This window comes from Hyla sarda, chromosome 4, assembly GCF_029499605.1.
Source record: "Hyla sarda isolate aHylSar1 chromosome 4, aHylSar1.hap1, whole genome shotgun sequence".
NCBI lineage: Eukaryota > Metazoa > Chordata > Amphibia > Anura > Hylidae > Hyla > Hyla sarda.
Genome location: NC_079192.1, coordinates 26,028,248 through 26,040,813, shown reverse-complemented (window position 1 = coordinate 26,040,813; position 12,566 = coordinate 26,028,248). Strand labels below are relative to the sequence as shown.

General features: G+C 48.2%; 1 protein-coding gene across 1 annotated transcript in view; it reads left to right on the top strand.

Annotated features, from left to right (window-relative positions):
• The first annotated feature begins 2,004 nt into the window (after positions 1–2,004).
• LOC130367331 (mucin-3B-like) overlaps positions 2,005–12,566 on the top strand; it is a 53,880-nt gene continuing 43,318 nt past the window's right edge. The window contains exons 1-2 of the mRNA XM_056569741.1: positions 2,005–2,137; positions 12,197–12,298. Of these exons, the coding sequence (XP_056425716.1) occupies positions 2,005–2,137; positions 12,197–12,298 (235 nt within the window). The remainder of the gene's footprint in view (positions 2,138–12,196; positions 12,299–12,566) is intronic.

The window sequence follows — 12,566 nt, the reverse complement described above, 5'->3', positions numbered from 1 at the left end:
AGAAGGATTTCAGAAGTGCAATTGGGGAGGACCAACAGTTCAATCCTCTCGTGATGAGATCCGATGCACATTAGAAGGGGCTCCGTGCGGAAACGTATAGTACAGTCCAATCTTTCATTGTTTACACAATTGATGTAGAGGGGTCTGGCGAGACTGGTCACCGGGATGTTGAACCTGTTGACGAGAGAGGCTAAGATGAAATTTCCTGCAGATCCAGAGTCCAAGAAGGCCACAGCAGAGAAGGAGAAGGCAGAGGCAGACATCCGCACAGGCACAGTAAGACGTGGAGAAGCAGAGTAGACATCAAGGACTGTCTCACCATTGTGCGGAGTCAGCGGACGTCTTTCCAGGCGGGGAGGACGGATAGGACAATCCTTCAGGAAGTGTTCGGTACTAGCACAGTACAGGCAGAGATTCTCCATGCGGCGTCGTGTCCTCTCTTGGGGTGTCAGGCGAGACCGGTCGACCTGCATAGCCTCCACGGCGGGAGGCACAGGAACAGATTGCAGGGGACCAGAGGAGAGAGGAGCCGGGGAGAAGAAACGCCTCGTGCGAACAGAGTCCATATCCTGGCGGAGCTCCTGACGCCGTTCGGAAAAACGCATGTCAATGCGAGTGGCAAGATGGATGAGTTCATGTAGGTTAGCAGGGATTTCTCGTGCGGCCAGAACATCTTTAATGTTGCTGGATAGGCCTTTTTTAAAGGTCGCGCAGAGTGCCTCATTATTCCAGGATAATTCTGAAGCAAGGGTACGGAACTGTACGGCATACTCGCCAACGGAAGAATTACCCTGGACCAGGTTCAACAGGGCAGTCTCAGCAGAAGAGGCTCGGGCAGGTTCCTCAAAGACACTTCGAATTTCCGAGAGGAAGGAGTGTACGGAGGCAGTGACGGGGTCATTGCGGTCCCAGAGCGGTGTGGCCCAAGCCAGGGCTTTTCCAGACAGCAGGCTGACTACGAAAGCCACCTTAGACCTTTCAGTGGGGAACTGGTCCGACATCATCTCCAAGTGTAATGAACATTGGGAAAGAAAGCCACGGCAAAACTTAGAGTCCCCATCAAATTTATCCGGCAAGGATAGTCGTATTCCAGAAGCGGCCACTCGCTGCGGAGGAGGTACAGGAGCTGGCGGAGGAGATGATTGCTGGAGCTGTGGTAGTAACTGTTGTAGCATAACAGTCAGTTGAGACAGCTGTTGGCCTTGTTGCGCAATCTGTTGTGACTGCTGGGCGACCACCGTGGTGAGGTCAGCGACAACTGGCAGAGGAACTTCAGCGGGATCCATGGCCGGATCTACTGTCACGATGCCGGCTGGCAGGTAGTGGATCCTCTGTGCCAGAGAGGGATTGGCGTGGACCGTGCTAGAGGATCGGTTCTAAGTCACTACTGGTTTTCACCAGAGCCCGCCGCAAAGCGGGATGGTCTTGCTGCGGCGGTAGTGACCAGGTCGTATCCCCTAGCAACGGCTCAACCTCTCTGGCTGCTGAAGATAGGCGCGGTACAAGGGAGTAGACAGAAGCAAGGTCGGACGTAGCAGAAGGTCGGGGCAGGCAGCAAGGATCGTAGTCAGGGGCAACGGCAGAAGGTCTGGAATCACAGGCAAGGAATACACAAGGAACGCTTTCACTGGCACTAGGGCAACAAGATCCGGCGAGGGAGTGAAGGGGAAGTGAGGTGATATAGGGAAGTGCACAGGTGTAAACACTAATTGGAACCACTGCACCAATCAGCGGTGCAGTGGCCCTTTAAATCGCAAAGACCCGGCGCGCGCGCGCCCTAGGGAGCGGGGCCGCGCGCGCCGGGACAGAACTGACGGGGAGCGAGTAAGGTACGGGAGCCGGGGTGCGCATCGCGAGCGGGCGCTACCCGCATCGCGAATCGCATCCCGGCCGGAGGTGGTAACGCAGCGCCCCGGGTCCGTGGAACCGACCGGGGCGCTGCAGTGAGGGAAGTGTAGCGAGCGCTCCGGGGAGGAGCGGGGACCCGGAGCGCTCGGCGTAACAATGACAACATCAGAGACAATAAAAATGACATCTTCTGTAACTAACAAAACTCAGACCGTCATTTCTACATCAACAAAAACATCAATATCTACTTCAGCATCATTTGTTACAACTCCTAAAACCACTGTATCAGGTCAGTATAATATTATTTCAAAGGTTTCTATTACCTGAATGGAAAAAATAAATTTCCTTAAAATGAATCTAAATTGCTCAGCTGAAAATTACACTCCGGACAAAATGTTCTTTTCCCTACCCAGCACAAATAAGGTTAAAGTGAATTTCTGCTCTGCTCCCCCTGAGAGGAAGCTTCATTTTCATGATAGAACACTGCTTGCTGTCCCTGCTAGAATTGTCACTTCATACTGTGCCTGCTAACTTTCCCAATGTAACTCCAAAAGGTGTTCTGTGATTATTACTAAGTTACATGAAGAAAGTGACTTTTAATCCACACAAGAGCAGAGGTGACCGGAAGAGACATTATATGCAGAAAACAGTAAGATGGGGGAGCAGAACAGCCATTTACCCTCACTATGCTACTACTGGGAGGGAAATATACAGTATATACCCAGGTTATACCAGCATGGTCCATATCACTATATACAGGAGATATATAACTTATACCAGCTGTACATATATAATTATATACAGTATATACCCGGGTTATACCAGCATGGTCCATATCACTATATACAGGAGATATATAACTTATACCAGCTGTACATATATTATTATATACAGTATATACCTGGGTTATACCAGCATGGTCCATATCACTATATACAGGAGATATATAACTTATACCAGCTGTACATATATATTATATACAGTATATACCAGGTTATACCAGCATGGTCCATATCACTATATACAGGAGATATATAACTTATACCAGCTGTACATATATATTATGTACAGTACATACCAGGTTATACCAGCATGGTCCATATCACTATATACAGGAGATATATAACTTATACCAGCTGTACATATATATTATATATATAGTATATACCAGGTTATACCAGCATGGTCTATATCACTATATACAGGAGATATATAACTTATATCTGCTGTACATATATAATTATATACAGTATTTACCCAGATTATACCAGCATGGTCCATATCACTATATACAGGAGATATATAACTTATACCAGCTGTACATATATAATTATATACAGTATATACCCAGGTTATACCAGCATGGTCCATATTACTATTTACTGGAGATATATAACTTATACCAGCTGTACATATATAATTATATACAGTATATACCCAGGTTACACCAGCATGGTCCATATCACTATATATAGGAGATATATAACTTATACCAGCTGTACATATATAATTATATACAGTATATGTCCAGGTTATACCAGCATGATCCAGATCACTATATACAGGAGATATATTGTCACGATGCCGGCTGGCAGGTAGTGGACCCTCTGTGCCAGAGAGGGATTGGCGTGGACCGTGCTAGTGGACCGGTTCTAAGCCACTACTGGTTTTCACCAGAGCCCGCCGCAAAGCGGGATGGTCTTGCTGCGGCGGTAGTGACCAGGTCGTATCCACTAGCAACGGCTCACCTCTCTGGCTGCTGAAGATAGGCGCGGTACAAGGGAGTAGGCAGAAGCAAGGTCGGACGTAGCAGAAGGTCGGGGCAGGCAGCAAGGATCGTAGTCAGGGGCAACGGCAGAAGGTCTGGAAACACTGGCAAGGGACACACAAGGAACGCTTTCACTGGCACTAAGGCAACAAGATCCGGCAAGGGAGTGCAAGGGAAGTGAGGTAATATAGGGAGTGCACAGGTGATAACTCTAATTGGAACCACTGCGCCAATCAGCGGCGCAGTGGCCCTTTAAATCGCAGAGACCCGGCGCGCGCGCGCCCTAGGGAGCGGGGCCGCGCGCGCCGGGACAGAACAGACGGGGAGCGAGTCAGGTAGGAGAGCCGGGGTGCGCATCGCGAGCGGGCGCTACCCGCATCGCGAATCGCATCCCGGCTAGCAGCAGGATCGCAGCGCCCCGGGTCAGAGGACGTGACCGGGGCGCTGCAGCGGAGGAGGTGAAGCGAGCGCTCCGGGGAGGAGCGGGAACCCGGAGCGCTCGGCGTAACAGTACCCCCCCCCTTGGGTCTCCCCCTCTTCTTGGAGCCTGAGAACCTGAGGAGCAGACTTTTGTCAAGGATGTTGTCCTCAGGTTCCCAGGATCTCTCTTCAGGACCACAACCCTCCCAGTCTACTAAAAAAAAATTTTTTCCTCTGACCTTTTTGGCAGCCAAAATCTCCTTGACCGAGAAGACGTCCGAGGAGCCGGACACAGGAGTGGGAGGAACAGATTTGGGAGAAAAACGGTTGAGGATGAGTGGTTTGAGAAGAGAGACGTGAAAGGCATTAGGGATACGAAGAGAAGGAGGAAGAAGAAGTTTATAAGAGACAGGATTAATTTGACACAGAATTTTGAAAGGACCAAGATAGCGTGGTCCCAACTTGTAGCTAGGGACACGGAAGCGGACATATTTAGCGGAGAGCCATACCTTGTCTCCAGGGGAAAAAACGGGGGGAGCTCTTCTTTTCTTATCCGCGAACCTCTTCATGCGTGAAGAAGCCTGTAAGAGAGAATTTTGGGTCTCTCTCCATATAATGGAAAGGTCACGAGAAATTTCATCCACAGCGGGCAGACCAGAGGGCAAGGGGGTAGGGAGGGGGGGAAGAGGGTGACGGCCGTACACCACGAAAAATGGGGATTTGGAGGAAGATTCAGAGACCCTGAAGTTATACGAGAATTCGGCCCATGGAAGGAGATCTGCCCAGTCATCCTGGCGGGAGGAAACAAAATGTCGCAAATAATCACCCAGGATCTGGTTAATTCTTTCTACTTGTCCATTGGACTGGGGATGATATGCAGAGGAAAAATTTAATTTAATCTTGAGTTGTTTACAGAGAGCTCTCCAGAATTTAGACACGAATTGGACCCCTCTATCCGAGACAATCTGCGTAGGCAACCCGTGAAGACGAAAAATGTGTACAAAAAATTGTTTAGCCAACTGAGGCGCAGAAGGAAGACCAGGAAGAGGAATGAAATGTGCCATTTTGGAGAATCGATCAACGACCACCCAAATAACGGTGTTGCCACGGGAAGGGGGTAAATCAGTAATAAAATCCATACCAATCAGAGACCAAGGCTGTTCGGGGACAGGCAGAGGATGAAGAAACCCAGCGGGCTTCTGGCGAGGGGTCTTATCCCGGGCACAGATAGTGCAGGCTCGCACAAAGTCCCCAACATCCGTCTCCAGAGTCGGCCACCAATAGAAGCGGGAGATGAGTTGCACAGATTTCTTGATGCCCGCATGACCTGCGAGATGGGAGGAGTGACCCCATTTGAGGATTCCGAGGCGTTGGCGTGGGGAAACAAAGGTCTTTCCTGGAGGAGTCTGTCTGATGGAGGCAGGAGAAGTGGAGATCAGGCAGTCGGGTGGAATGATGTGTTGCGGAGGGAGATCAACTTCTGAGGCATCCGAGGAACGAGAGAGAGCATCGGCTCTAATGTTCTTATCGGCAGGACGAAAGTGAATCTCAAAATTAAATCGGGCAAAGAACAGAGACCACCGGGCCTGGCGAGGATTCAGTCGTTGGGCCGACTGGAGGTAGGAGAGGTTCTTGTGGTCGGTGTAGATAATAACAGGAAATCTTGATCCCTCCAGCAGATGCCTCCATTCCTCAAGTGCTAATTTAATGGCTAGAAGCTCTCGATCCCCGATGGAGTAGTTCCTCTCCGCTGGAGAGAAGGTCCTAGAGAAAAAACCACAAGTGACAGCATGCCCGGAAGGATTTTTTTGTAGAAGAACAGCTCCAGCTCCTACTGAGGAGGCATCAACCTCCAATAGGAAGGGTTTGGAAGGGTCAGGTCTGGAGAGCACGGGAGACGAAGAAAAGGCAGACTTGAGTTGTTTAAAGGAGTCTTCTGCTTGAGGAGGCCAGGACTTGGGATCAGCATTTTTCTTGGTTAAAGCCACGATAGGAGCCACAATGGTAGAAAAATGTGGAATAAATTGCCTGTAATAATTGGCGAACCCCAAAAAGCGTTGGATAGCACGGAGTCCGGAGGGGCGTGGCCAATTTAAGACGGCAGAGAGTTTGTCTGGATCCATCTGTAGTCCCTGGCCAGAGACCAAATATCCTAGAAAAGGAAGAGATTGGCATTCAAACAGACATTTCTCAATTTTGGCATAGAGTTGGTTGTCACGAAGTCTCTGAAGAACCATACGGACATGCCGGCGGTGTTCCTCTAGATTGGCAGAAAAAATTAGGATATCGTCCAGATATACCACAACACAGGAGTATAATAGATCACGAAAAATTTCATTGACAAAGTCTTGGAAGACGGCAGGGGCATTGCACAGTCCAAAGGGCATGACCAGATACTCAAAGTGTCCATCTCTGGTGTTAAATGCCGTTTTCCACTCGTCCCCCTCTCTGATGCGGATGAGGTTATAGGCGCCTCTTAAGTCCAATTTAGTGAAGATGTGGGCACCTTGGAGGCGATCAAAGAGTTCAGAGATGAGGGGTAAGGGGTAGCGGTTCTTAACCGTGATTTTATTAAGACCGCGGTAGTCAATGCAAGGATGTAGGGAGCCATCTTTTTTGGAGACAAAGAAAAATCCGGCTCCGGCAGGAGAGGAGGATTTACGGATAAAGCCCCTTTTTAGATTCTCCTGGACGTATTCGGACATGGCAAGAGTCTCTGGGGCAGAGAGAGGATAAATTCTGCCCCGGGGTGGAGTAGTACCCGGGAGGAGGTCGATAGGGCAATCATAAGGCCTGTGAGGAGGTAGAGTCTCAGCTTGTTTTTTGCAGAACACATCCGCGAAGTCCATATAGGCCTTGGGGAGACCGGTTACTGGAGGAACCACAGAGTTACGGCAAGGGTTACTGGGAACCGGTTTTAGACAGTTCTTAGAACAAGAGGACCCCCAACTCTTGATCTCCCCAGTGGACCAATCCAGGGTTGGGGAATGAAGTTGAAGCCAGGGAAGTCCAAGGAGAATCTCCGAGGTGCAATTGGGGAGGACCAAAAGTTCAATCCTCTCATGATGAGATCCGATGCTCATAAGAAGGGGCTCCGTGCGGAAACGTATGGTACAGTCCAATCTTTCATTATTTACACAATTGATGTAGAGGGGTCTGGCGAGACTGGTCACTGGGATGTTGAACCTGTTGACGAGAGAGGCCAAAATAAAATTTCCTGCGGAACCAGAGTCCAAGAAGGCCACTGTAGAGAAGGAGAAGGCAGAAGCAGACATCCGCACAGGCACAGTAAGACGTGGAGAAGCAGAGTAGACATCAAGGACTGTCTCACCTTTGTGCGGAGTCAGCGTACGTTTTTCCAGGCGAGGAGGACGGATAGGACAATCCCTCAGGAAGTGTTCGGTACTAGCACAGTACAGGCAGAGGTTCTCCATACGGCGTCGTGTCCTCTCTTGAGGTGTCAGGCGAGACCGGTCGACCTGCATAGCCTCCACGGCGGGAGGCACAGGAACAGATTGCAGGGGACCAGAGGAGAGAGGAGCCGAGGAGACGAAACGCCTCGTGCGAACAGAGTCCATATCTTGGCGGAGTTCCTGACGCCTTTCAGAAAAACGCATGTCAATGCGAGTGGCTAGGTGAATAAGTTCATGTAGATTAGCAGGAATTTCTCGTGCGGCCAGAACATCTTTAATGTTGCTGGATAGGCCTTTTTTGAAGGTCGCGCAGAGGGCCTCATTATTCCAGGACAATTCTGAAGCAAGTGTACGGAATTGTACGGCATACTCGCCAACGGAAGAATTACCCTGGACCAGGTTCAACAGGGCAGTCTCAGCAGAAGAGCTCGGGCAGGTTCCTCAAAGACACTTCAGATTTCCGAGAAGAAGGAGTGTACTGAGGCAGTGACGGGGTCATTGCGGTCCCAGAGCGGTGTGGCCCATGACAGGGCTTTTCCGGACAGAAGACTGACTACGAAAGCCACCTTAGACCTTTCAGTGGGAAACAGGTCCGACATCATCTCCAGATGCAGGGAACATTGGGAAAAGGAAGCCACGGCAAAACTTAGAGTCCCCATCAAACTTATCCGGCAAGGATAAGCGTATCCCAGGAGCGGCCACTCGCTGCGGAGGAGGTGCAGGAGCTGGCGGAGGAGATGACTGCTGAAGCTGTGGTAGCAACTGTTGTAGCATAACGGTCAGTTGAGACAGCTGTTGGCCTTGTTGCGCAATCTGTTGTGACTGCTGGGCGACCACCGTGGTGAGGTCAGCGACAACTGGCAGAGGAACTTCAGCGGGATCCATGGCCGGATCTACTGTCACGATGCCGGCTGGCAGGTAGTGGACCCTCTGTGCCAGAGAGGGATTGGCGTGGACCGTGCTAGTGGACCGGTTCTAAGCCACTACTGGTTTTCACCAGAGCCCGCCGCAAAGCGGGATGGTCTTGCTGCGGCGGTAGTGACCAGGTCGTATCCACTAGCAACGGCTCACCTCTCTGGCTGCTGAAGATAGGCGCGGTACAAGGGAGTAGGCAGAAGCAAGGTCGGACGTAGCAGAAGGTCGGGGCAGGCAGCAAGGATCGTAGTCAGGGGCAACGGCAGAAGGTCTGGAAACACTGGCAAGGGACACACAAGGAACGCTTTCACTGGCACTAAGGCAACAAGATCCGGCAAGGGAGTGCAAGGGAAGTGAGGTAATATAGGGAGTGCACAGGTGATAACTCTAATTGGAACCACTGCGCCAATCAGCGGCGCAGTGGCCCTTTAAATCGCAGAGACCCGGCGCGCGCGCGCCCTAGGGAGCGGGGCCGCGCGCGCCGGGACAGAACAGACGGGGAGCGAGTCAGGTAGGAGAGCCGGGGTGCGCATCGCGAGCGGGCGCTACCCGCATCGCGAATCGCATCCCGGCTAGCAGCAGGATCGCAGCGCCCCGGGTCAGAGGACGTGACCGGGGCGCTGCAGCGGAGGAGGTGAAGCGAGCGCTCCGGGGAGGAGCGGGAACCCGGAGCGCTCGGCGTAACATATATAACTTATACCAGCTGTACATATATAATTATATACAGTATATACCCAGGTTATACCAGCATGGTCCATATCACTATATCCAGGAGATATATAACTTATACCAGCTGTACATATATAATTATATATAGTGTATACCCAGGTTACACCAGCATGGTCTGTATCACGATATGCAGAAGTTAATGGGTTTAATCCAACAGAGTATTTATACCTGGGTTTAACATAACTTTGCATTTAAAAAAATTAAAAATGAACGCAGCAAAGCCAACGTAGGACAAGTTACATGCATTTTCAGGGTTTAATTGACCATATAGTATTTATACCTGGGTTTAACATGAATATGCATATAGAAATGTTAAGAGTGAACACGGGATAGCCATCTAAGGACAAGCTATGAGTATTTTATGGGCTTAATTGAACATAGAGAATTTCTACCTGGGTTTAACATAGCTAGGCATTTAAAAGCATCAAGAGTAAACATTGACTAGCCATCTAAGGCTAAGTGTATTTCCTTGGTTTAAGATAAATATGCATTTTAGGAATTGTTTGATGTGGTAGAGGACAGATCTCCTCTCCGAGTAAGAATGTTGGTGGCAGTACCAGCACCAGTACAGGTAGTAGTAGTAGCAGCCAGGTGCCTGGTGGTAGTAGAAGCTGTGTCAGCCAAGCAAAGTTCTCACTGTCTTCCAGGGATTGTGAGATCAACTAGTCCACAAGGACCGTACTATCTTACAAAACTCCACAATCCATGGAAGACAGTAAGAACTTTTGCTTGCTTACACAGCTGCTACTACTACCACCAGGCACCGGAAAAAGAGTGTGATGATATGATGTTGAGACAGGTGTTAGTGGATTCCTCATAGTCTATAACTACATAGCACGGTGAAAATGTCTGTCCTAGATGGTCTGTTCCAAGGAGGCCATAGTCAGACATCAGAAATGTATGCAGAGAGGAGTGGAGAGGACAATGAGGAGGAGTTTGATAATGATGATGTAGTGTTGGAGAGGACTTAGAAACCAGCTGAGGAGGAGACATGATCAGAGCAGGAGAGTAGTGGTACTATCAGCGAAGAAGAGTATGGCCGAGGTAGGCCTTCTGGTCTCGTCAGCTCAGGTGACCGTGACACTGCTGCATCTGTAGGCTCGAGAAAAAAAGCTGCCAGAGGAGGGGCACAGTCAGGGGGTGTACCTCTCCGACATCCAATCAGATTGCTTCTTCAATTTTTTATAGGCCTTTTAAAAAAAAAGAAAGAAGCAATCTGATTTATTGCTATGAGCAACTGGTCAACTTTTTCTCTGCACATGTTTTCATATATCTCCCCAATATGTCTTTAATTAGGCACATGGAGTGGCATCTCTAGGCTGCATGGGACAGTCGAGACAGCCCGCAAAGTAAAACCTTGCCCTTGCTACTGATGCTCCTCCAGATCCCTTCATTCTGTCCATCAGCCAGGCCTTGTCCACAGGCAGCGCATTATGGCCCTGATTTACTAAGAATGAAGTGTAGTTTTCTTTTTGGGTTTAAATTCCCTACAAGTATTTTTCCACGGTATTTACTAATGTTTCACTACATTTTGCATTTTTTTCCCTATGTTTTACTTTTCTTACACCTGTTCTGATCTGTGGGGTTTTCCAGAGCTCAAACCCACCACATTTTTTGTGGAAACTTTAGTAAATATGTTGGGATTTTTTGAAAATGTCGGGCCCCCCCCCCTTTTCATTGGCCACACCCATTTTCCTAGCGATCACAGCCCTTTTTCAGGTTTTCTAAGTAAAATGAAGAGTTGATTGGGTTTGTGAATTTTTGGCGCAAATCGTGGTACAAATTCTGGCTCAAATTCTGGCGCAGACACAATATGTGGTGCAATGCACCAATTTCTGGCACACAACCCTACAAAACAGGTCGGGTTTACAATAGTCAGGGCCAATATGTTTTGTCCTCAACAGTGTCGTCTCTTCCTCCTCTATCCCGTCTGTTATATATTCGGGAATCTATGTTCCACAGACAACAGTATTCACTCAGTCACTGCGCACCAGGTAAACCATAGAAAATGGTGTACTACGCAAAATGTATCAAATGCCCTGATAAAGTTGGTGTACATACACGTCATCGCCACAAAAAAATCGTGTTTCCCAAACAGTATGCCTTCTTCTGTTGCAAAACTACAACTCCCAGAATGTCCAGGAAGCCTTTGGCTGTCTGGGCATGCTGAAAATTGCAGTTTTGCAACAGCTGAAGGCACACCGGTTGGGAAACACTGACCTAAACCAACAATGCTAAACTCCCCTCAATGTCTACTCATCATCACTGCTCTTCACCTTTGAGCACATTAGCACTGCACTGTACAAGCAATAGGAAGATTGCTTAAACAAACTCTCTAAAATAAATAAATATTAAAATGAAACTTTTTTATTTATTTTTTTTAAATATTGTTTTTCTTTTTTCTTTTTCAAATATTGTTTTCTGGTTTCTCGATTGATAAAAAAAAAAAAACAACAAAAAACTCTCGGACGATTTTGTTGATGGAAAATTCGGACCAAAGAAAGTAAAGAGTTAAAAAGAAAGGAAAGAAACGTAAATTGCTGTATTGAGAAGATAATGCTGACTTCTTCTCTGCAGGCCCAGCTCTTCTTTAGCTCCTGGAGCTACAGTGTCAGGAGGACATTAAGGTTGGGGCTTTACTAAGACCGGCCTTTCTATAGGCTTGACATATGTAAAAGCTTGCTGTGTCAGTTGCCCTGGATTTATAAAGAGGCGTCAAGACCTAGTGGCCCTTAAATATATTTTGGCGCATATGAGGGTGCCCATATGGCAGGCTTAGAAATCTATGAGAGTTTGGAGCTTGGAGTTCAGCTACAATTAATGTAAATTCGAGAGTTGGTAATGTCTCCTTTATACATAGCCCCACCCCTTCACACTAAGCACCACCCATTTGGAAGAGTTGCAAAAAATTGCAAAATTTGATAAATTCTTCCCAGATGCTTATCCTGTCTCAGTCTATACAGTAAAGCTGACAAGTGACCGATCTTGAGCAGGTAGTGAAAACAACCAGTAGGCTTTTGTTACCCAAATAAGAGAACAAAATCGATTATTCATGAATCCAAATAATTCAGTTCTCTCGTTTTACTTTTCTCATTTTTTACAGCTAGATGCCAAAATGGGGGAACGTATGATGGAATTAAATGCATTTGTCCAGAAATGTACCAGGGTTCAATATGTGAAACGATCGTAGATAGAGCTCCTCCTGGTAAGTGTATATCTACCTGTCACCAGGCTATCTTTGATTTATCTGACCAGTTCCAATGTTATTTACGTATTTATGAAGATTCAACGGTGGATCAAATTTCCTTTCTGTCTGACCACAGTGCTCTCTGCTGACGCCTCTGTTCATATCAGGAACTGTCCAGAGCAGGATAGGGTTGCTATGGGGGTTTTCTCCTGCTCTGGACAGTTCCTGACATTGACAGAGGTGTCAGCAGAGAGCACTGTGGTCAGACAGAAAGGAAATTCAAAAA